The 23,520-nt window shown below is 40.1% G+C and overlaps 1 protein-coding gene across 5 annotated transcripts in view; it reads left to right on the forward strand.

Annotated features, from left to right (window-relative positions):
• Positions 1-23,520, forward strand: part of grid2 (glutamate receptor, ionotropic, delta 2) — a 486,943-nt gene that overhangs the window by 97,741 nt on the left and 365,682 nt on the right. For all 5 annotated transcript variants that reach the window (XR_013809307.1, XM_079687594.1, XM_079687592.1 and 2 more), the window contains exon 2: positions 8,091-8,246. Coding sequence is in view for 4 of the 5 variants with exons in the window: in XM_079687594.1 (XP_079543720.1) it covers positions 8,091-8,246 (156 nt within the window). In the remaining variant the exon portion in view is untranslated. The remainder of the gene's footprint in view (positions 1-8,090; positions 8,247-23,520) is intronic.

Genomic DNA, 23,520 nt, shown 5'->3' on the forward strand with positions numbered 1-23,520 from the left:
GATTAATTGCGATTAATTAATTACAAAGCCTGTAATTAATTAGATTAATTTTTTTAATCGAGTCCCCGCCCTAGTTATAACGTATACATGTTCAACAATTATTGGTACAAAAGATGGAGAGTGATTATATTCAACTTTGGCTTGAAACAATCATGTTTATTAATTTAGAGCTGCTTTGGAGATGAGTAGATACTCTGAAGGGTGGAGTTGGGGGTGGAGAAGAGGGAGGCAGGGGTGTATCTAAGGGATTGAGAGGGTGTGTGAAGGGATAGGAGGTCTTCAAATAATTGGAGCCCCTTGTTGAAAGGCTCTTGTAAGTAAAAAACACAATTTTCTAGTGAATTTAGTGGCAGAAAGCCAGTGAGCATTTCTTTTTAGTACTGGGGTGATGTGGTGCCTGATTCTGGTGTGATTTTTCTGGCATGATGCGTTCTGTTGACTGTTGATGGAGCGAGAACTGATAGCAGTAGTGGTTCCTACACAAAACCACACGATCAAGTTACCTATGTATGAACAGGCTTAGTAAACTACTGAATACACATCCAATCACTACTTCACAGACTGAGCACAATGAATTCAGCAATACATGAATCATGAATTAAAGCCAACGACTGTATAGACCAGATCAAATCAGTGGTTGATATTTGATTTTTTAACCTGCATGAGCGAGCCACTCAGGAGCTGCAAGGTTATGAGAGAATGTTTGACCAATATATTACTAACCCTGTTTTGATGGGATAGCCTACGCATAGTCAGACACACACCTATAACCTAAACGACTCTAAACCAATCAAATGTATTGTTTCACCTGGTGGTTTTGATGGCTAGGGAATAAGTAACACTGTGAGGAAGGAGGGTCAGGGCAGTGTTTGAGCATTCTTTCAGCTTGAATCGCTCTGACCATTTCACTCTCTCATAGCAGGCAGTCGAACAGTGCTACCCCCCCTAGCTCGGGTGAAGGAGCAATATCAGCTTTTGCCAGTCCTGATTAAGTTCACAGTTTCTTTCTTCCCACTGACTTTGATCAACTAGCCCTGCCATGAATTTTCAATGTATGCCCCCCCTCAGGATCAGTCGAAATCCCTGGTGGTGATCCCTCATTGTTTCCTCTAGCTATATCATATCTGGTCCAAATGTTCGTTCATTCAGTCCTTTCCGACTCATTACTACACAACTAGTAATATTCACATCAGCCTCAGCTATGTTAAGTTCTAATAAGCAAATATTAGCATGTTGATACGCTAAATTGTGATAGCAAAAACATCACACCTAGCCTCATCATGTTAGCATTTTGATTTGGGCGTTGGACTCTCAGTCTTGTCTTGTTAAAGTCTCATTAAAGCTGTGTTGATAACAGTAAATGTCTGGTTAGGTGCCTGTTGTAGAAACCAGACCTTTTAAGTAAGAATGTGAATGACCATGTACATTGTATGTAGGCAATTAATACATTTCTGAGGTTTTGCTTTAATTAAATGTGTAGAAGTAAATTAAAAAAGAGAACATAGATCACATATAAAACATGTATCGCAAGAGAAAGATTAAATACAAATATTATAAAGTACATTTCTCATGGCAGATTTCAACACCCCGACTTCTTATTTCAACTTTTGACAAGATGGTCGCAGCGTGAGTAAGCGCATCTCAAGCTCGTCTGTTTGTCGCTGTTAAATTAGATCTTTAAAGCTCATATCATTGATCCACATGATCTGAACCCATGACCATTTTAATAACATAGTAAAGCGGCTCACTACGGTCTCTGGATTATTGTATTTTTTGCATTTGCAACTATGGAGGGAAACATGTCTCTGCAAACTTTGTGGGACGCGATTCAGCAAATCAAGACCGACATGCTGACTCACATTGACTCAAAAATGGATCCCATTCAAAATAGCTTGAGCAGGATACACCATTCCCTGTCTAGTTTGGGAGACCAGGTCAATTTGTTAGAGCAGCGTGTCGGGGCTAATGAGGACAATGTACACGAGTGTGTCGCTCGAGTCAAGCAGCTTGAGAAAGACAACTCCTTCCTAATGTCTAAAGTTGATGACTTGGAGAACCGGAGCCGACGTTCTAACCTTCGCTTCGAAGGAATCGAGGAGTCCGCTGAAGGCAGTGACATTATCGGCTTCATGTCTCGGCTCATCCCGCAGCTCCTGGGGCCAGATGCCTTCCCTACCCTGCCGATCATTGAGAGGGCACACCGCTCACCGACTGCCAGGCAAATCTCCCGTGCCAGCCTGCGGGCCATCATGATCGAGCTGCTGAACTTCCAGGACAAAGTGAACATCCTTCGTCTTGCCAGGAAGAAAAAAGTCTCTGGACTACAACGGGAAACACATCAGCATATATCCCGATTTCAGTCCCGAGCTTACCAGAAGACGCCGGAGCTTCGATCCAGTCAAACGCAAGCTCCGTGAACTCAACATGAAATACTTTCTCCTCTACCCGTGCACCCTCTGCGTTGTTGTTGATGGCACACAACATCTCCGGTTGAATCTGGTCTCAGGCCTAATCACTCCACAACAACTGCCCTACTTACATTTACGAATGACTTGTACTCTGCTGCAGAAGATGGTGAACTCACAGGTGCCATTTTTATTGACTTGACAAAAGCCTTTGATTTCGTTGATCGATATCTGCTCTTGGATAAACTTCACGGCATTGGCCTTTCCAATAATACATTGTTATTGTTTTAACTCGTACCTTCACAGTAGAAAGCAATGTGTGGTTGTTAATGCAAAACGGTCTGACCTGTTGATCCAACAAAAGGGTTTACCCCAAGGATCAACTCTGGGCCCACTTCTGTTCTCTATTTACATAAATGATTTATCTTCTTGTCTCATTAATTGTTGTACTCACCTTTATGCTGATGACACTGTCATATATACATCCAAATCAGATTTTTCACAAATTCAGATCTCTCTTCAATCGGATTTTAATATCTTACAGGACTGGCTATCACACAATAAACTACTGCTGAACAAAACACAATCTTATACCATGGTCTTTGGTACCAGGCAGAAGCTCAAATCCAAACCTAATGTAGTAATAACATGTAAGGATGGCACTTCTCTGCATAAAGTTGATAGCTTTAAATATCTTGGTGTATGGCTAGACTCTGAACTTTCGTTTAAACTACATATAAAGCATGTAATACAAAAAGTCAATTACGGAAACGGTGTTTTTTACGCTCAGTGTCCGAAAGAGAATTGCTTCTCAACTTATTCTTCCGATTATGGACTATTGTGATGTTGTCTACCAAAATGCACATAAATCAGATCTTGCTCCACTCAACATAGCCTACAACAGACTATGCAGATTTATTCTTGGTTGTACACATCACTGCACAATGTATAACCAACTTAAATGGCCTTCTTTAAATGTAAGAAGACACACGCATTGGCTTCAGCTGATATTTAAATGCATTTATCTTAACTATCCCCCTTATTTAAAGCAGTATTTTGTACCCTACTCACCAAATCATCAAGTTAGACATTCTGTTCAGATTTATTTCTCTGTCCCCTCTGCTAAAAAATTGATTGGCAGAAGAGCGTTCATGTTCAAAGCCCCAACTGACTGGAATACGTTACCTGTTGCTATTAGATCTCTTGCAACATTGGGTATATTTAAACATGCATTGTTATCTCACTTTCAACTGGTCTGTACTTGTTATTAACTGATATTGATGAAACTGATTTGCTCGACTGTCTCAAATTGTAATGATTGTGTGCTTTGCTTGAATTTCATTTAACAGACTGTATGTGGTTTGTCTTGTGTGTCATGTTTTGCATTTTGTCTTTTTGTTTATGTATGTCTGTAAGTTGTTGCTATTGTCGGGACCCCCTTGAAAACTAGATGGTGCATCTCAAGGGGTTTATCCCAATGAATAAAAATGTCTATATATATATTTGTATCTTACCTTCAGCATCCATCATCCAACCCAAGAGGTTATTTGGCAGTAGCATGCAAACAAGTTATCTATTGCCTCTTATCAAGGAAAACAAACTCGGAAATGTATACCAACCAAACACTTGACCATAGGGAGGCAGTTGATCAATACCTCTCTACTTTGTGATTCTGCATCCTCTCAAATTGACCACGGTTGTCAATGATGCTGTTTTTTATTGAAAGGATGGTTTGTACATAAGTTGATAATTCGGTGCTGCTCATCACGTGCGTGTGCGTCTGTGTGCATGTGTACCCACCCTTGTGCTGTCTGTGCAAAGCAATATATAATGCTTTTATTTCCTGGTTGATTTATGTGGTGTTTGCGCTCACAATCTTTGTAAAACCTCACTGCTTTTCTTTCTACTCTCACACATCCAATATTTTTTCCACGATATGGAAATTGCTAAACACACATTGAGATAATTTTTTGTTGCCACTTCCAACATACATTATAAGCACATTTAAAACGGACACCATTTTCTACCTTTCTTTGAGAAGAGAATGATTATTAAAACACATTTAATAGATGTGTCTGTAATTTCTATATACAGAAGATATTTATTTATATAAAAGTATATTTCTATTTAATTATATCTCTTTTTTCTGTCTCTGTGAACCTGCTCTTCAAAGTGTCTACATAAGAGTTTGTTTTTTAATCATATAATGTTGTTGATAAATAATTGCACCCAACAGCAATTGTACAAAAACAGAAGGAGGATAAGAGATCATGGAAGAAAGAGAAGGAAGGAGAAAAAGTTGCTGATACATATTTATTTTGTAATGGTATTAAGAATGATACATGATAAATAAATAATACATTTAGTAAAAATTGCTCAATTGTAATACCTTCATTGTAGTTGTTGTGGCACTAGACTCAAACAACACATTGCTTATATATATTTCAAAGAGAGAACAACAAAACATATACAAAGAGAGTGGTGCACAGCGCAGCTTTTAACATATGTCGAGAAGAACGAGTGAGGTTACTATGGCAACTCCATTGTAGAAGCCCAGATTAAAGGAGCCATTATTCTACTCTTCTACTTTTCATCTTCTATTTTAATGTATTCTTTTATGCTCTGGATGCTTTAGACTGCAGTAGACACTGATCCCAAATGCCCTCTGAGAACATTCATACATGTGTCCAACTTTTGTCTGACTTCCTCCATGAAGAAAATTAATACAAAAACATATACAGTCCTCTCCACTGCCATGCATTCGTCCTCTAGACATATACAGCCTTACATTGTCCTCCTGTGTCGCAGAGCTAATTTAAAAAATGTGTAACTTTCAAATCCTTCCTGAGCAGTGTCACATTCAAACTGATTGGAACACCATTAATAATTAATCTGTAATGGAATAGTTAATGAATCTGTGTGATTGACTCTTTATCGCTTTGACCAGGCCTGTTTGTCTCACCTCATCTATAGTGCAGAATTGTTGAAACAACCTGGCTCAATCAGCAGGAGGGTATTTACAGTTGCCAAATGCTGACAGATCAACTTATTGCAAAAGCCATACTAAATGAGTCCTTTTGATTAAGAGGCATTTGGCATACCATTGAACTAGTTTAAACTGCAGTTGCTTTTGAATTTGTTGAATGTGTCAATAATTTGTTGAAATAAATTGTCCTTTTAAAAGTTAAATTTCATCAAAAGTACCTTTTGAAATAGGGGTAAGCAAGTAAGATGTTGATTTTTAAGATTGATGCTGGCAACAAGTAATTGGTTTAGACAAAGCTACAACTTTCTTTTTAGGTAGTCAACCTTAAAAGTGAGTTTATAACATACCCCTGAATACCAGTATTATAAATGTAATCCAAGAACCACTTGCTCCATAGCCTTTGTTGTATTAGCACCAGACTCAATGAACTGTACAAGACCCAATAACAGCAGTGCTCCTCCAAATGTGGTACAACATGGCCCTCAGCCAATGTAGCCAGCCTTGATATTAATGGGATTTGCAACACACACACACACACACACACACACACACACACACACACACACACACACACACACACACACACACACACACACACACACACACACACACACACACACACACACACACACACACACACACACACACACACACACACACACCCACTAGCTTTACAATAAAAGGCTTATTTTCTGGTCAGTGAAAAACAGTTAGCAGAGCTTCACTGCACTAGCTTACACAATTAGTTGCCCAATGGGTTGAGGGGATAAGTGGGTTTAAATGTGATGCTAAAAGGCAAGAAACAGAGATATATAAAACACATAGTTAATTGTGTGTGACAGACCACAGCAATTATCAAATCACTAGCAGCCAGTCAACGCTCCATGCTTCCCCTCTTTTACTCTCAGCATCACTGCAGTTTGACATTATTCTGGTGACTAATTTAGTATTGACTTGTGGGAACTTAATCTGCCACTACATATACTGGCATTCCCCTGTCTTCATCTATGTTGTCGTTTTGCATCAACTCATTTGACTGAGTCAATGTGCCCTTGGGCAGTATTTCCTCAGCCTGAACTGTAGTGTCGGCCCATTTCTCTCACCCTGTCTCTCTCAAGCTGTGTCACAATTCTGAGGCTATTCTCATACACAAGTCCACCTTGTCCAGACCACATTATAAAATAACAGAGATGTTTGTTTTGCAGCCGCAAGAATACAAAAACCTACAAAACTTAGTCAGCTGTTTAAATAAGATTTTGGAAAACTGTTCTTATGTGCATGTACAAAAGTAAGAAATAACTTTAAATCAATCATTGCCCAACTTTGGTACCTTTCATCCCCTGTGTCCCACACCTCTCAGGAAGGCAGAGAGAGATAACTATTTGAAGGGTAATGCAATACCGGCCAGAGCAACAAGTTGGGGGTTCACATAGGGGTTGCCTTAGACTTTCTGGCATTGGGATATATATTTTTTTAAATCCTCTGGAGCAGAAAGGAGCTGTGGATTATTGTTATTTATTAATGCATCAGTGTTCAAAAACACTAAACTCACAACTTAAAATGAAAGTGTTTAGTTTATTTAATAAAAGACCGAATGTTCAATGTGAAAAGTGGCATTAGATATAGATTAGTTGCAATTTGGTGCTATATATATATATTTTTTTAAATTATGGAAAAAAAAAATCATACATCTTTTTTTTTTTAAAACACCTTGAATTTCAGGGGGGGCGCGGGGCTCCGTTGGCGGGGCTCCGTTGGCGGCCCTTGCTCACTTCGAAAAGATACCCAGCATGCACAGCAGCAGCGCTGCTCCACACGGAGACGAGAGGTGGAGGGGACGAGAGCGGACGTGCTTCAAAGCCTTTCAACGTGTTGAGAACTACTCTTCGTTATGTTAGATCATCAAGTGTTTTAAACTGTCAAAATATCCGAAGGCTTTAGATTTTTTCGCCAATTACGTAAAATCTTTGACCTCTGCTCACACATGCCGCGTCCAAAGACACACAACAGTGACTGTCAGACTGAAAGTCTGGAAGTTGTTCTAAATGGATAACTAAATGTTCTAAATGGAAAACAATGTTGAAATAGAGAAGCTTGTACTTATTTTCAACAAAATAATGTACTTTTTTGTTATTAAAGGGAGTAAAGTACTGAACAAGGGTATAATTCAATAACATTACAGAATTCCAGGTAACAATACCGGTATCAGTTCAGATGTGGATGGTGACAAACACTACTGTACATATTATGTATATTCAATAACTTGAAATCCTTTTTTTTTAACATTGACCAGTAGAAATATATTTTTCAGGGTGTAAAAAAAGGAACTTGGTATACACGTGACTATTTCATCTTGTTATCAACTTGGGAAATGTTGTAATGTGCAAAATAATGCATTAATGTTGCCAATGTTCATATTGTTGACGTTGGTATCATAGAACTGGCCCCTATGAACTGTTTTACAACTTCATCCATTCAGCAGATAAAGTTGTTGTTTTCTATGGGTCAGTGAATGAGGGTTGATCCTCACACAACATTCTCTATAACTCACATACGGTATATATGTGGTATATATATGGTATATATACCACTAAAGCACAGGACTCTGCATCACCATATTTTTGTCTCCATCCCTTTTTATTTCAAAAGTCCTTTAATACTGAGTAATAGTTTCCTTTTTTTCTTCTTCTTACTTCTAGGCGCCATATTTGATGAGTCAGCGCGGAAAGATGATGAGGTGTTCCGCCTTGCTGTGGCAGATCTCAATTTGAACAACGAGATCTTGGAGACGGAAAAGATCACCATCTCTGTGGAGTTCGTTGACGGGAACAACCCCTTCCAGGCTGTGCAAGAAGGTAGGATGATAATACCATGTGTAACAGGGCAGGTGCATCAGCTTCAAAGTCACTGGTCTTTATGTGTTGATATTATAGTCCACAGAGGACATTGATTTGCTTTTGGGTTTAGTTTCCTTTGCCCTACAAAAACTCTGGGCCGGGGTCAGACTGAGATGAAAAAGCTTTTGTCAACATTTATTCTGTTACACTTTCCAAATTCCACTTTTGTTGGAAAAAGTAACAACTGCTGTGGTTCTAATGTTGTTTAGGCACAGCGCTGTGATTTCTTTTCAGCTAAACCCAGCAGTTCCATAACAGAATATCTTCCACTTATACTTCTTGACATCATACCTAGTCAAATATTAAAACAAATACAATTAACTCAGAACTTGAATGTCAGCATTTAGGTAGGTTACAAAATAAAATGGGAATTGGCTCACTATTCTGACAATCAGGGAATGAGATACAACTGCTGCCCGTATGGACCAGTGTCCCTGATCTGATAAACATATTGCAATGAGTGCACATTTCTCATGACCTCTAATTAATACATCTGTCATTAAAAGAGAATTTACCAATATATAGCCACAGTGAAAAAGGGCAAGCCTATTTCCTAAACTGCAACAAGCACTGCAAAGCTGTAAAATAGATGTGTGTCTTGATAGGACAAGCAGTCTTACTTATTCAAGTCCAAGTCCAAGAAAGATTATATCAAATCTTGAGTTTGAAATTATGAATTTGGGTAAAACTTGCTTATCATATACAGTTTTCAGTATAGTATCATTGACCAGAGATACATACCAAAACCATATCATGTAAAGAGGCAACATAAAAAAGGCCAGAACATGGTATATATTTACTGATTTAATTAAATGATAAAAAAAAAAACATTATCATCCACCAGCTGAAAACACACACACACACACTCGCTCGCACGCACATGCTAAAAAGCTTTTTCAGGCTGTTGCTTTGATATAAGAGCCCTGCACTGTTGTTTCATAGTCAGGCTGTAATTCTTTGAAGTTCCATTCTGAGTTCTATTATCTGGGTTCTGCGTGCATGGAGGATAAATGTCTGTGTTGGTATTTTCCTTCTATAGTTTGAATTGCTTGACGACAGTGAGTAGCTTATGTCTTGAGTGTCTTATTTATAACACAGCAGGAGGCAGCATTTCAACACTCTCTCCTTGACTGAGCTCTCTGAGCCAGCAGCATGTTCCTGAGTCCTGCATAATGCCTAACCTATTGCTTACATTATTTTATATTTTACCAATCCTTAGCCAAAATTATTCTGTAGCTTGTCGTTTTAAACTTTCTTTCAGTTAAGTGATCAATTTGGTTCTGGTTATGCATTTTTTTTTTTTCTTCTTTTTTAGCAACTTTACATTCATACATATATTGTAGACACAGTTACAACTTGGCACAAACACCACTGTCTAGGACTGTTGACTGCTGATAAGGAGAACAGAAAGGGGATTCAGTATCTTTAGGCAGTACAGGATTTATTAAAGAAAGATTAGATGCTACTCCACGATTTAGCTTGTGATTTCGACCAGCTATTGTTCAATCACAATCTGATCTTGCCTCTCATTTTGGATTTTTTCCGCCCCTATCATGACTGATTAAACTCCTGCAGGCCTCACAGTCCCTCAGTCTGTTGCTTGGTCTGTCCAATGAGCACTTCCTGTATTTCTGTCTGCCTGCCACTGAACAGACTGCCTGACTAATTTGCCTGCCTGTCAGTCTTGCTGTTTGCTCGTCTGATTGTGCAGTTATCTTTCTAATGAATTGATTGCCTGTCTCCCCATCAGCCTGTCTATCTGTGTATTTGTTTAGCTAACTTGTAACCTGTCTGGCAACTCAATTGTCTTTGTCTCTGTCCATCTCTCATGTGATATAGTTTGAGATGCCTTGCTTGGGGCACCTTTAGGCGGACACACAAGACCTCAACTAAAATATTGAATTGAAAAATGCAAATATTAATCTAATTTTCTCAATTAGGCAGCCAATCCAAGGTCTTACAAGGTCACTGACCATTGTTCCTTTTCCTAGTGTTTTATCTTTTACTTTGATTAAAATCATTACTTATGCATTTTTGAAATAACGCATGTTGCAGTGTCCTTCACATATTGCGCTCATAAGCAATATACTGCAATGTTGAATGCTCAGGAAATCTCTTAATTAATTAATGTTCAAGCCCTTACTGTAAATGAGATGAACCTGTTATCCCCTGTAAGGTCTAGATTTAGGTGTATCAAAGAGTAAAGGGGTCTTTGTATTCTGCCTTTGATGCAGTTTGTCATAAGCGCCAGAAGAAAACCTCACTTTACTGTCTGTCTCACCGCTAGATTGATTTTATTTAATTGGTAAATGACTCAATGTATACACAATTATAAGAGGATGATTTATAGATCAAATTCTGCATTCAAAGATAATTCAAAATCAGAGTTTGTTTTGTCTAGCCTGCATCGCTGCAGCACTATAACTACTGAGCTCGGGTAATACATGATCTTAGCTCAATTTGACTGAATTGAGTAAGACAAAATGGCACATCACAATTACCATAGAAATATTACAATACAGGCCTTCAACTACTTCACTGTGTGTGTGTGTGTGTGTGTGTGTGTGTGTGTGTGTGTGTGTGTGTGTGTGTGTGTGTGTGTGTGTGTGTGTGTGTGTGTGTGTGTGTGTGTGTGTGTGTGTGTGTGTGTGTGTGTGTGTGTGTGTGTGTGTGTGTGTGTGTGTGTGTGTGTGTGTGTGTGTGTGTGTGTGTGTGTGTGTGTGTGTGCAGGTGCAAAAAGGGGCATTCACTTGTTAATCCATTCAGAGTGTATCTGGCCATCTGATGAATTAAGACTAATATTTAACCTTTTATTTAACACAGTCTGTGTCGTGTTATTTGTGTGTTATGTGTTGTGTGTGTTGTGTTCGTGTGCATAACAGTTTGCTTGTTCTTGCTTGTGTGAACCTTAGGATTGACCATTGCTAATACGTTTGCAGATGGACGAGCTTTATTATGCTCTGTCTTTATAATTATTTAATTGACTCACGGCTTGTAATGAATGTTGTTTGTGTGTGCGTGTGTGTGTGTGCGCGCGTGTGTGTGTGTGTGTGTGTGTGTGTGTGTGTGTGTGTGTGTGTGTGTGTGTCCTCAGAAGTGTGTACAGGTGCAATGAATAAATCACTCTCCCTCCCCCCTTCCCGTTTGCCTCCTGCATGGTACTTAATTGTGGATCTGCTCCTGTCACTTATATTCACATTTCACTCCATACAGCCTACTCCCCCATCTCCATAGTAACCAGGCTAGACACTACTTAGGGAAAGGGTTGGATTCGTGTGTGTGTCCGTATGCATGTCAGTGTGTGCCCGTTCATGTCTCCATCGATTAAGGCAATGAGAATCATCTAATTGGATAACTGTCTATGGAAAGGTGGGGGGCGAGGGGAAGCAGAACAGGAGGAGACCACAGGAGGCACAGGACTCAATAGTTGTCTCAACTTATATTTCATCTCAGCTTAGTCTTGACACACAGGGCACACTGTTGCATGTATGCACACACTGCCGCAATCACAGATTAGAAGTCCCCCCCATCCCCAACTACGCTGAAAGGTGTTCTGCTATACAACTACATTGTCTTTTGAGACCTTGCTAGCGTCTATGATTGTCTGATGTTTGAATACTTTGTATTTTAAAGTGGAATGTGGGAGTCACCATCAAAATGGGAAGAGGTTTAGAATAGCTATTATTGAAATAAAAAAAGATGTGTAATGCAGAATAAGACTTCAAGCACAAATCATGAAAGATTGGACCAATTGGCGTCCTGTGAAGACACTGGCAACTACGGTTAAGGTCTGTGTGTCGACTGAAAACAGGGAGAAGCGGTTTGTTCAACACAACTGTGGCCTTTAATTAGCGCCAATCTTGCAATAGCATCAGTTCAACCTGGGGAGACTTATTTGTGATTAAACAAATTAGTTGACATGTGCACAAGATGACTGAAAGGGTTCATAAACACCATCGTGAGTTCATATATCTTATGATGGAGTGCCCTGCGTCCCGACCCTGGAGGTGGAGGAGGGGTGAGCGTCAAGCCCTAATCCACAGTTGATGGCAGTAGAGAAGAGAACACATTTTTATTTTAGCATTATGAATTAATTATAATGGCTGCCAATGCAAAAGTGTATAGAAAATATATGCAAATCCCAGTCCTATGTTCTTGATTAAAGTTTTAATGGATTAGAGTGACTGAAAATATATTGGGAAGATTTGTCGTTGTTTCAATTGATGTATTCTGACACACTGGAACTTGTTGTGATTCACAGTAATGATGCGGGATAATGCTAAAGTCAGCATGAAGAAAATGCCTTAGGGTGTGTGAAACATTTGACTGAGTGTGGTGAGAATAACTCAAACTGTCATATTGATGAAAACAATGTGATAATGTAAACACATTAAAGAAAAAATAAAGTTTTTGCCCTTTAAGTTTCATACTTAAAGGGCAGCGCTTCCTCAAATTAAAGTTGAACACGCACTCATTTTACATTTCTTGTTCATCCAACTTCAATGTTGCTTTCTCTCACTCTCTATCTTTATGTATTTTTAAAGCAGGATTTTACTTCAGAGTTCAAATAAATAAATGACTAGAGTTTTGTAATCAGGACATTTTAAATTTCCCCCATGACTATCACAATTTGAGATGACCTTCTTTATTCATAAAACATTAATGTCCCATTTCAGAGGCCCCCTCATATTTTGCAGTCTTAGTCTGTAACCCAATTATAGGCAGAAGTGTCAGTACCAGCAAAAACAGTCAAAGCTCCAGATTGGAGACGTGTATGACATTGAATATCATTAACATATAATCGGATTAGCTGCACATAGCAACAGCAGACCATAGCATTACGTTTGGCATTTAAGGCTTTGATCAAACTACGTCTTCCTCCTTCAACTTTGAATGTTTCTAGTTGAAACAAAAACATACAAAGCTGTATGCTAAATTACACGTCTCAACCACTGGGTCACACATTTGCAAATCAATCCAATATAAAACCATTTTTATCGAGATGCTTTGGCCAATGGGAAAACAATTGACATTTGGGGAATGGCTGGCAAAGGAAACAGACAGGTAGTGATTTTTTGTTTTTGCGGGTTTATGTCTTCATCTGGGATTTGATTTTAAACATAGGCAATCTTTTATGTTCAAATTTCTTATGTACGTCTCTGACTTACTGTAAACCAACTTTATTTTTGTTTTTTTATATATATTAACCTTTATCTGCAAATTATCATAACACATCAAGTCACAGCTGCACCTGTCATGTTATTATTTTCTCAAAAGGCAACAAAACCATATTTTAGGTTTATGGGCTCTCCTTCCGCTTTTCCTTTTTGACCCTCCCTGCTGTCAATTTCCCACAGAGCAGACTTACACTGAAATTAGCTTCCATGGAAACCAGGCTCAAAATGATTTAGCCTCCAACCCAATTCTCTTTCCCCGACTCCCTTGACCATGTTTCTGTCCATCCATTGCATCTTTGTGTGCACGCCCTGATGTGAATTCACAGAGCAGTCTCATTAGCTGCCATAGGGACCAAAGACATCTCATTATCTAAAGTCGTTCAATCACTCAGTGCCGGGGAACCCTCCTTCTGCTGCCATCCTTCCTTCATCTTAACATTTATCTAACTGCCTAAAATAACAACTGTGTATACACATACACACACGCACGCACACACGCACACGCACGCACACACACACACACACACACACACACACACACACACACACACACACACACACACACACACACACACACACACACACACACACACACACACACACACACACACACACACACACACACACACACACACACACACACACACACACACACACTCAAACAAACACACAATTACTGAGCACACTGGCTTTCTTGATGTATTGACAGTCCTCTGCTCATCTTTCTCTACAATATGTATCATTATGTATCCTTCCTCTTCTCTGCAGTCGTCATGACTAAATTGCAAAAAAATGATAAATGTTATGTTATTTGACATTGCCCTCCAGTTTATCTCATTGTTTTTCTATTTTCACCTTCATTTTACTCTCTATCTATATCATTGTGTTAAAAGTGTTGAGGTCTAGCAATAGATAACACTGACATTTTACAAGAGGTAATCTGATGCCTTATTACACAGCTTATTTGCATACTCAATTCTGATTGGTCAGTATGGACGTTCCAGAGGTCTGGTTTTTTCTCTAGCAGACCGCTGCTAAGGGTACCAGACCGTTGCTAAGTAGGACACCCTGTTCAAGGGACTTCATTATGTGCAGTAATATCCATTGATCAAACTACAAAAATAAGTGTGTGTTTGTGTCGAACCAATCCAACCCGACTTTTGAAAGGTTATTTGTGTGTGTGTGTGCTCAGTTGGAGTTATGCCTGTTGATTGGCTAGTAGATAGAAAGTGTCATTTGAAAAGAATCAGTAGTGCATCTCTATTGTATGGTTTTCTTCCTGCCCCTACTGGGCTTCGTCCTCCCTCTATGTCCCTTTCTCTCTTTCTGTTTCTGTCTTTGTATCAGTCTGTAAAGCTGCTTGACAGCATACTTCCTCTCTCTAAACACATACACAAAGACAGTCCTTCACTGCAGAGGAGTAGAAGATCACCGTGAAATTATTTTTGAATGATTTCTTTCTGCCCTCATGACTCCACAAAAAAAAAAACGAAAAAACCTTAAAGGTAAGAAAGTATATACTGACATCATTATTTATTTCCATCCACTAATATGCAGCAGGGACAATGGCATACTGTAGTATGACACAAAGTCTTCGCCCGGATGTTTTGCACTATAACAAAACGGTATGAATATACCAACATTGAAAACGACATAGCATCATATACCTTTTATAAGCACATGTACATCCACAACAGCCCCTGGCATTGCGGTCATATTTCACCGGTTCCCCTCCTTGCTCTCTTGAACACAATGTATTAAAAAAGCTACTAGCAAAATCACATAATTAAGTCATCTGTAACTCTGACAGCATTGCTTTATTTTACTAGCTGCACTTGGTTGTATTATGTCATACAGACATCTGTCTTCCTACTGCAACATTGAGCAATACAACAAATCAAGATGTTTAATTTATTTCCCCCGCCTCATGTTGATCTGTACTAAAGTCTACCTCACTATGCTGAGTCTAATGACATGAATGATGACAGCTTTAAATATATAATTGCTGGTTAAACAATTACAATTTAAAAAATAATAATTATATTATATATTTGACCCTTAACAGTACTACAGTGTTAATAACATTCAGAGTATAATATATATCAGCAAACAGCAGTTTGCTGATATCGCCATCCCCCAGGTGCTCTCGACCTCTGCTCGAAGTTCCTGGACTTCCTCCAGGCCAAAGTGGAGTCCATCCACCAGCAACTTCTGGTGCCTGCCCCCCCAATTGCAACCACAAATCAGCCGCAAGGTGCTACATGCCCATCTAAGTGCAGCTTCTCCCCAGTGGATGCCCTCCTAGTAACCAAGCTGGTCACATAGGCCAAGGCATCAACCTGCTCTCTCGACCCCATGCCCGCAGCCTTGGTCAAGGCAGCCCTACCCAACATATAATAATAATAATATATTACATTTATAAAGCGCTTTTTCTAGGGCTCAAAGCGCTTACAAGCAAGTAAAACAAAAATGTGCTAAGCTAGGTGGAATAAGGGCAAGGGGTTAGTTGATTAAGAGTTGAAGGCAAGAGTGAAAAGGTGAGTTTTGAGGGATTGTTTGAATATATATATGCTACATTATAGTAGACATAGTGAACTTGTCCATGCCATCTGGCATAGTCCCACCCAGCCTCAAAACTGCCTCAGTAACTCCTATCCTCAAGAAGCCTGGCTTGAACCCAGAGGACCTCAACAACCACCGGCTGATCTCCAACCTTCCTTTCCTCAGCAAAATCCGGGAAAATGCAGTTGCCGCGCAACTCCAACACCACATGTCCAACGATGAGCTCAGTGAACCCCACCACAGCACAGAGACTGCCCTCATTAAAATCTCAAACAACCTTCTCATCACTTCTGATTCCGGTCTCATCAGCATTCTCATCCTCCTGGACCTAACTGCAGCCTTCAATACCATATCCCAAACCATCCCTAGCCACCTGTCCGACCACCTCGGCCTCAGTGACACAGCTCTTGCCTGGTTTGAATCCTACCTCTCGAACCGGAAACACTTTGTCACCATCAGTGACTGCGGTTCCCCATCGGCCCCAGTCAACCAAGGTATACCTCAAGGCTCTGTGCTTGGACCCCCTCCTATTCACCATTTACATGCTACCACTACATGCCATCATGTTCTCAGCTTTCACTCATACGCTGATGACACACAGCTCTATCTCTACACCAAACCGACCGCTCAGCTCTCCAAGGTTGGAGATCCGCTCCTCTCCGTTGACGGCTGCTCCATCTCTCTGTCCACTGAAGTCCGCAACCTGGGTGTTATCCTGGACACCACCCTCTCCTTCCATGCTCACATCAGATCTGTCACCAAATCTGCTTTATACCACCTCAAAAACATTTCCAGACTCCGACACTCCGACACTCTCTGACTCTGTGGCAGAAATGCTCATACACGCTTTCATCACCTCCCGTCTAGACTACTGCAATGGAGTCCTGTCCGGGGCTCCCAGCAAAACCCTGGAGAGGCTCCAGTATGTCCAGAACTCTGCCGCCAGGCCATGGCAACACATCACCCCCACCCTCATCCACCTTCACTGGCTGCCGGTCAAGTCATTCAGTACAAAACACTCCTCCTCAATTACAAGTGTCTGCATGCCCTCGCCCCCCAGTACTTATCGTACCTCCTCCATCCCTACACCCCTTCTTGGAGTCTGCTCTCCATTCCCGTACTCGCCTCCGAGCTATTGGTGACGGGGCGTTCAGTGTTGTGGCCCCCACCATCTGGAATCCAAAATGCTGCTTCCCTGGACATCTTCAAGTCAGCATTAAAAACTCACCTGTTCACCATGGCCTTTGACCCCTAACCCATCACATTCCCCTGCTTCCACTCCTACTGCTATTAATTATTTCTTCTTTTTTTTGTATTTACTTTAATATTTGCCCCTTTTTTTTTCTTTTCTTTTTTTACCATGTAAAGCGGCCTTGGGTCCCTTGAAAGGCGCTATACAAATGTAATCTATTATTATTATTATTATTATTATGCGAAAAAACACACAATCAGAGGATGAATCAGATACAAATTGAAAGTAACTCCCCTAAGAGCATTTGGCTTAGTGAAGTGCTATTTGACCAGCAGACAAAAGACTCAATAAATTAATAAACAGCACAGATATATACTGTGACAGCATGAGTGCACTCACAACAAAACACATACATACAGTGTGAGTAAAAAAGCTACCCCACTATAATGCTTGTGTTTTATTAGAGTCATAAAACACACATGCAGAGAGCAGCCAAAAACTTGATTTGATATTTTTGTGGATATAAAGTGCTCTCTTGTGGTCTCACTGCTTTTATTCAGCCCAATTGAATGCAAGGCAATTTTGCCATGAGAGCTGATTGCGTTACACAAATAAAATACTTGACATGTTTTAGACTATGCCTTTATACAACCAATCTCTTTCTCTCTCTCACACACACACACACACACACACACACACACACACACACACACACACACACACACACACACACACACACACACACACACACACACACACACACACACACACACACACACACACACACACACACACACACACACACACACACACACACACACACACACACACACACACACACACATACACACACACACACACTTCATTCACGCCATAGGGATATCTTTTTTCTCTCTCTTTAACGGAGTGAAACAGCAGGTGGAACATGATGTCTGATGAGGTTCCTTTGATTTATTATAGGATGATAAGAAGTTATATTGAAGATCAAGCTGAAAAAGCTTGCTGAAACGACCTTATGCTACTTCCAAATATCTAACAAATTATGTTGTAATAATATTAAGCTAATAATTGTCAAATTGCTGCCGTAGATTACTGGTCTTTTCTCTTATTTTGCTATGAACGGTTTTAGCTCTGACTTTCATGCTCCAAGACCCAAAATACATTCAACCTTTAGTTAAATTGCTGTTTACATTTTTTCTCTGTTTTATTATGTTTTTTTCCTTCAATTCTTTAACAGCCATCTTTAATGTCAAGGTCCAAGCTTTCAGTATGCCCGGAACAGACTTCAGGGGATCCCTTTAACTTGGAAAAAGTCCTTGATATCTTCATACTGTATTTAACGTTGCTGACTGAGTCCTGCAGCGTCAGTCTGGTGCCCAGAAAAATATATTCAGGAAATTGTTACTTTCATTGAGAGGTACAAGTCCTTCTCCTTACCAGTAAGATGGTTATTACCTCATAGCTTACACAGTGTAAATCCTAATTATTAAATATAGACCAGCCATTTCACATAATTGCGTAAGAGCAAATATGTTTCATGCTTAAATGTATTTTTCAAGAATATGATTTCTCAGGTTATACTTTATAAAAACAATAGATGACTTTATTTACGTTTACTGTTGTCACTTTATCCTGTACCCATTATAGTCTGTTAGAGATTCATGTCTCACTGAACCCTCTTTTTGTTCTTAAATCTGCTGGCCATCATTTCACTTGAGGGTGACAACGTGGAAAGAGAGAGTGCAATACAATTAGAGTTGAAGAGATTGAGCAATTGATAAATCTCTGCAGACATTTCCCTTCTTTGCCTCCCACAGCCAGGCAGTCCCAGAGCCATGCAAGCATAAAGGACATTGTTTATACACAGGAGAAAGCACTTAGTTCCTCCTTCACACCTTTTACCTGGAAGGTCTTCTGAGAGTCAGAGAGAGAAAGTGAAATAACAAAATAACAATGGGTTCACAGGGTATAGAAGGTGGGTGGTGAAAAGAAGAGGGGGAGGAAGATGCTTTCTTCCTGAGACAAGAAAAGAGGAGACAAAGCGAAAGAAGATGAGCAGATGGGTAGAATAGAGGAAGAGAACATGATAGGGGGATTGACAGGTAGAGAAGAGAGAGTAGGCGAGAGGCCAGAAAAGACATGACAAGGCATGAGGAAAAGGGGGAACAAGTGGGGGGGGGGTAAGGACAGCGAGGTTTGAGATTACTTGTACTGCCAGTTGGTTTTGAAATGAGAATTCATGAGTGTTGCCTCATGAATATTGGGACAGGGGTATCTAATCCCTTCACCTCAGTTGCTGGAACAGTAAGATAAGGGAATTTAGCCAAGAGAAAGAAGGAAAGAGTCAAAAAAGAAATCAAACAAATTCTTAAAGCTCACAAATATATCCTGAGAGCTAAGAACAGTAAAGAAGAACAGTGCCCCACCTTCTTAAAGTTATATTTAACATATTTGATTAAAGGTAAACTTTCTGTATATAATTCCTGATTCATATATTAAATATGCACAAGCAATATGCTACAACACAGATCAGAGTGCATAGGGAAAAAGGTCAGTGTAATTTATCGTCATTGTACAAATGTAAACTGTACAAAGATTAGCAGTGAGATATATGTTAGTTTATAGGGATTGGTAACAGGATGCCCAAAAGGTTGGCGATGAACCCTTATGTCGTTTTTCCTTGGCAAGGGGGCTGGGAAAGTGATGCGGGAGCTTTGAGAGAGAGGGAGGAGGAGAGAGCTTTCCAAGGTGTGAGAAGTACCTGGAGAAATGAGTGGGTGGACAAAGGAGCAAACAAGTACAGCAGCTCGGAGGAGTGGATGATGAAGGAGGAAGGATCGGGGGAGCAGTTAAGAGCGACTTCGGAGAGCTGGGGAGAGGAAGACTGTTTGCAGTGTATTATCATGGGACCACAGTGGTTAGAGCATTCTCATGTGTTGTCTGGGACACTAATGGCTTTCCGGTTTCTCTGTGTATTCACATGTTCTTGGCATCCATCAAGCTATGACTTTATCACACATTTCCTTTGGGAGAATTGTGGCCGGTGTAACCATCTTACAAGGCAACTTGAAAACATTTTGGTGTGAAAAAATCCTGTGTAGACACTAATGCATTCATATTTGATCATTGTCCTGCAGAGACCACAAGCACTTCATGTTGGTGGGATATTTTGCACCAACAGAAAGCTTTAGTGTAGTATGTCCTTAGAGGATGCCAGTCACCTTTTCCAGTTCATTAATTTGGTATTTGAGGACCTGCAGACTCTAGCAATGAGTGTGTATGCTGACTTATTCAACAAGGCAACAGAAACCACTGTTGCACTATCCCAGATCATAACAAAAGTAGCCTTTGATTTCTCAAGTTGACCAAACGTGCTTTAAACATTAATGCAACAGCAACATGGAATTGTATTATGTCAAACCAGGTGAACCATGCAGTGGTAAAATGTTAGTCACACAGCCATGAGAATAAACATGACATTTGCTAATACATTTCAAACCAACATTAATAATGGCTGTCACACAATTAGTTGCAGCTACATCTTTGAAACGAGTAGCATCACAGTCTGAAACAATAGAAGCCACAATAAAACCCTTGCATGTTATTAACACAACTTATCAATACAGTCTACCTTACCTTTACACTCTTTGGTTTCAGTAGGGTGGTGTTTTGCAAAGTGAAGGCAACCAATGCCCTACACTTTATATTCACATGGATAGCATCTTTAAACCCCCAATATTCAGCACTTGGTATACCTTTGTATGACTTGCAACATTGAATACATATAGATTGGTTGTATGGCGATTGTGAGAGGTGAGGGGGGAATGTCTTTCTAGCTGGCACTGACTGGGCTCTCTGGGGTTGGATCCAAAGAGATGGTATAACCTGAGACTAACAAATACCATCTAGGAAACAATAGCACATTGTTTGCCTCCAATAGATTTTTCCTTGACACTTTACTAATCCTTCTCAAGACAGTTGGCGCTGCTAGGAAACAAAGAAGCAGCCAAGAAATGTATCGCTCAAATCCTTGTGCAATATCATACAAGTGTGATGTTTAAGTAAATGCATTTGTAAAATATTGACATGATGAGGATAGTGGATACCTCACTCTGCAACATAATTCCGCCACACTGTAGGGAAGGTAAACATTCAATAGTTTTCGACCAATGGGAAACCACAGTGACAGTTTAATTCCATGCTGTTCGACTAGAGACAAAAAAAGGTGTTATACAGACACATTTAACTACTGAAGGATGGGACCCTTGTTGGATTCTCAAACAATACTGTGTAGGAAGCATAGAGGGCATAGCTGGCATTAAGATATTTTCCACCTCATTGCTGGAATGTGATCATCCAATCATAGGCATCTAATCCTTGCAATTTGCAAGTCAACCAAGAGCTGTGATTCATACATTTGCTGCCCAGACCCTTTCTCCCTGTGTTTGTTGGCAGGGCATGGTGCCACACACACAGTGTTGATCATTTTGACTCCGGTTCTTTGCCTGCTGGCCTGGAGTGATGGTGAGTTGAGTATATGGTCAGGAGGAAATCATTCAGGAGAACCATCATAATACTTACTGCCTTCATCCGGTTGCTACACAGTGATAGTGCAGAACAGATATCCCAGCAGTGTTTACCCTTCAATGTTTAAAACATAAATATTCACAGCTCAGACATGCAAATAATTGTGAAGCCTCAAGAGTTCCATCAGAATGCAAAGCCTTTGCTGACATTAAAGTTATAGAATTCTTCGGAAAATGGATCAGAAGTAATGGAAAGCATGTATAAATATAAGTCGGTGTGATAAAACATGTAAAAACCCTAATATGGTATTTCAAGCAGAAACACGAAGAGCTTTGGTTGAGTAATAAAGGCCGAATGACAGAAAAGAGAAAGTGAAGTTCACAAAAAGGTTTGGTAAAAAAAGTGACATCATATCCTCTCTTGCTCTCCCTCTCTATCCCTCAGTCTCTCCCTCTGTCTGTCCGTCTCTTCTTGCCCTCACTGTCTCATTCTCAATTCTGTGCTTCAGCTCAGAAAGATGGTGTGTACTGCATAGCAATGAATTGGTCGCACTCCCCCAAAGCCTGCAGAATGGGCCCCATTAAACTGCATTAAAACACAATAAGGCCACTGTGTGCGTGTGTGTCTGTGTGTGGCTGTGTGTGTGCGTTCTTGTGTGACTGAAAGCCAATATTTCGCTTCCTCTCACTCTGTATTTCGTTCTCACTCTTGATTTCTCATTCATTGTCCGTCTGGCCTGTGGCTCTCTGTGCCCTTGCTCCCCCTTGTCCCTTTACCTCCTGCCACCATCCATCCTTCCTTCCTCTCTCTGCCACTTCTTCATTCTGTGTCACCAGCTATCCCCGGCGCGAACATCCATCCTCTGCTCCACTCCTTTTCTCTGCTTGTCAGATTAATATTCAGTAAAAGATGTTTTGATTTATGAATAATTTTGTTGTTGGCGGCATGAAAATCCAAATGGCCAAAGAGCTTTCTCTGTGATCAGATTGTGGGTATTAAAGCCTGTGTGCATGTTGTTTGCTTATTTTATTTCTTTGAGTTCAACCCTCTGGATATGTCTATGTGGGTCTATGTCTTTTTAATGGTGTATGTGTGAGCGCCCCTCTTTTAGTATGTACACTGTATGTGTAATGGGGCTGCATGTGTTTGTATGTTACCTCTATACCCTCTCATGTGTATTCAAATGCTGCCGGATAAGGAAGCATGACTTCCTATTTCCAGACACTGCCTCCATGCCTTTCAACCCTTAGACTTCTGAAACAGACAGTAAACAATACTAAGCAGCTCAGCCCAGCACACCGTACAACACAACAAGCCAGACTATAAAGTGGAATTCAAATCACCAAAGGAAAAAACAAACTAGTTCCCCAAGAGTTGCAGAAAATGTATGAATATAAAAAGCTGATTTACTCAGATCTGTTCCATCCTCCCCCTAGACAAATATTTGTTTACATTTAATATTTTCCAATGCCAGGCATGAAGAATGAGAAAGCTCACAGCGGAATCAAATTTAATATTTCCAAACCTTTCATTATAGGTCTCCGTCTGACTTAAAGGGTATTCCATAACAGATGACCTTAAATGACTTGCAGCAGTAGTACGTTGAAACCAATGAATAAACCAATAACCCTTATCGATCAAAAGTACCTTGCAGAGCTCAAAATACAACCATGACTTTTGTCAAGAGGTTGTTGCTGTGTTCATTGCTCTGATTCGTAGTTAGCTAATTTAGCCAAAGACTTGTTAGTCATCCTAACATGATGGTGTCATAGGT

The sequence above is a fragment of the Notothenia rossii genome, assembly GCF_949606895.1.
Source record: "Notothenia rossii genome assembly, chromosome: 6".
NCBI classification, from domain to species: Eukaryota; Metazoa; Chordata; class Actinopteri; order Perciformes; family Nototheniidae; genus Notothenia; species Notothenia rossii.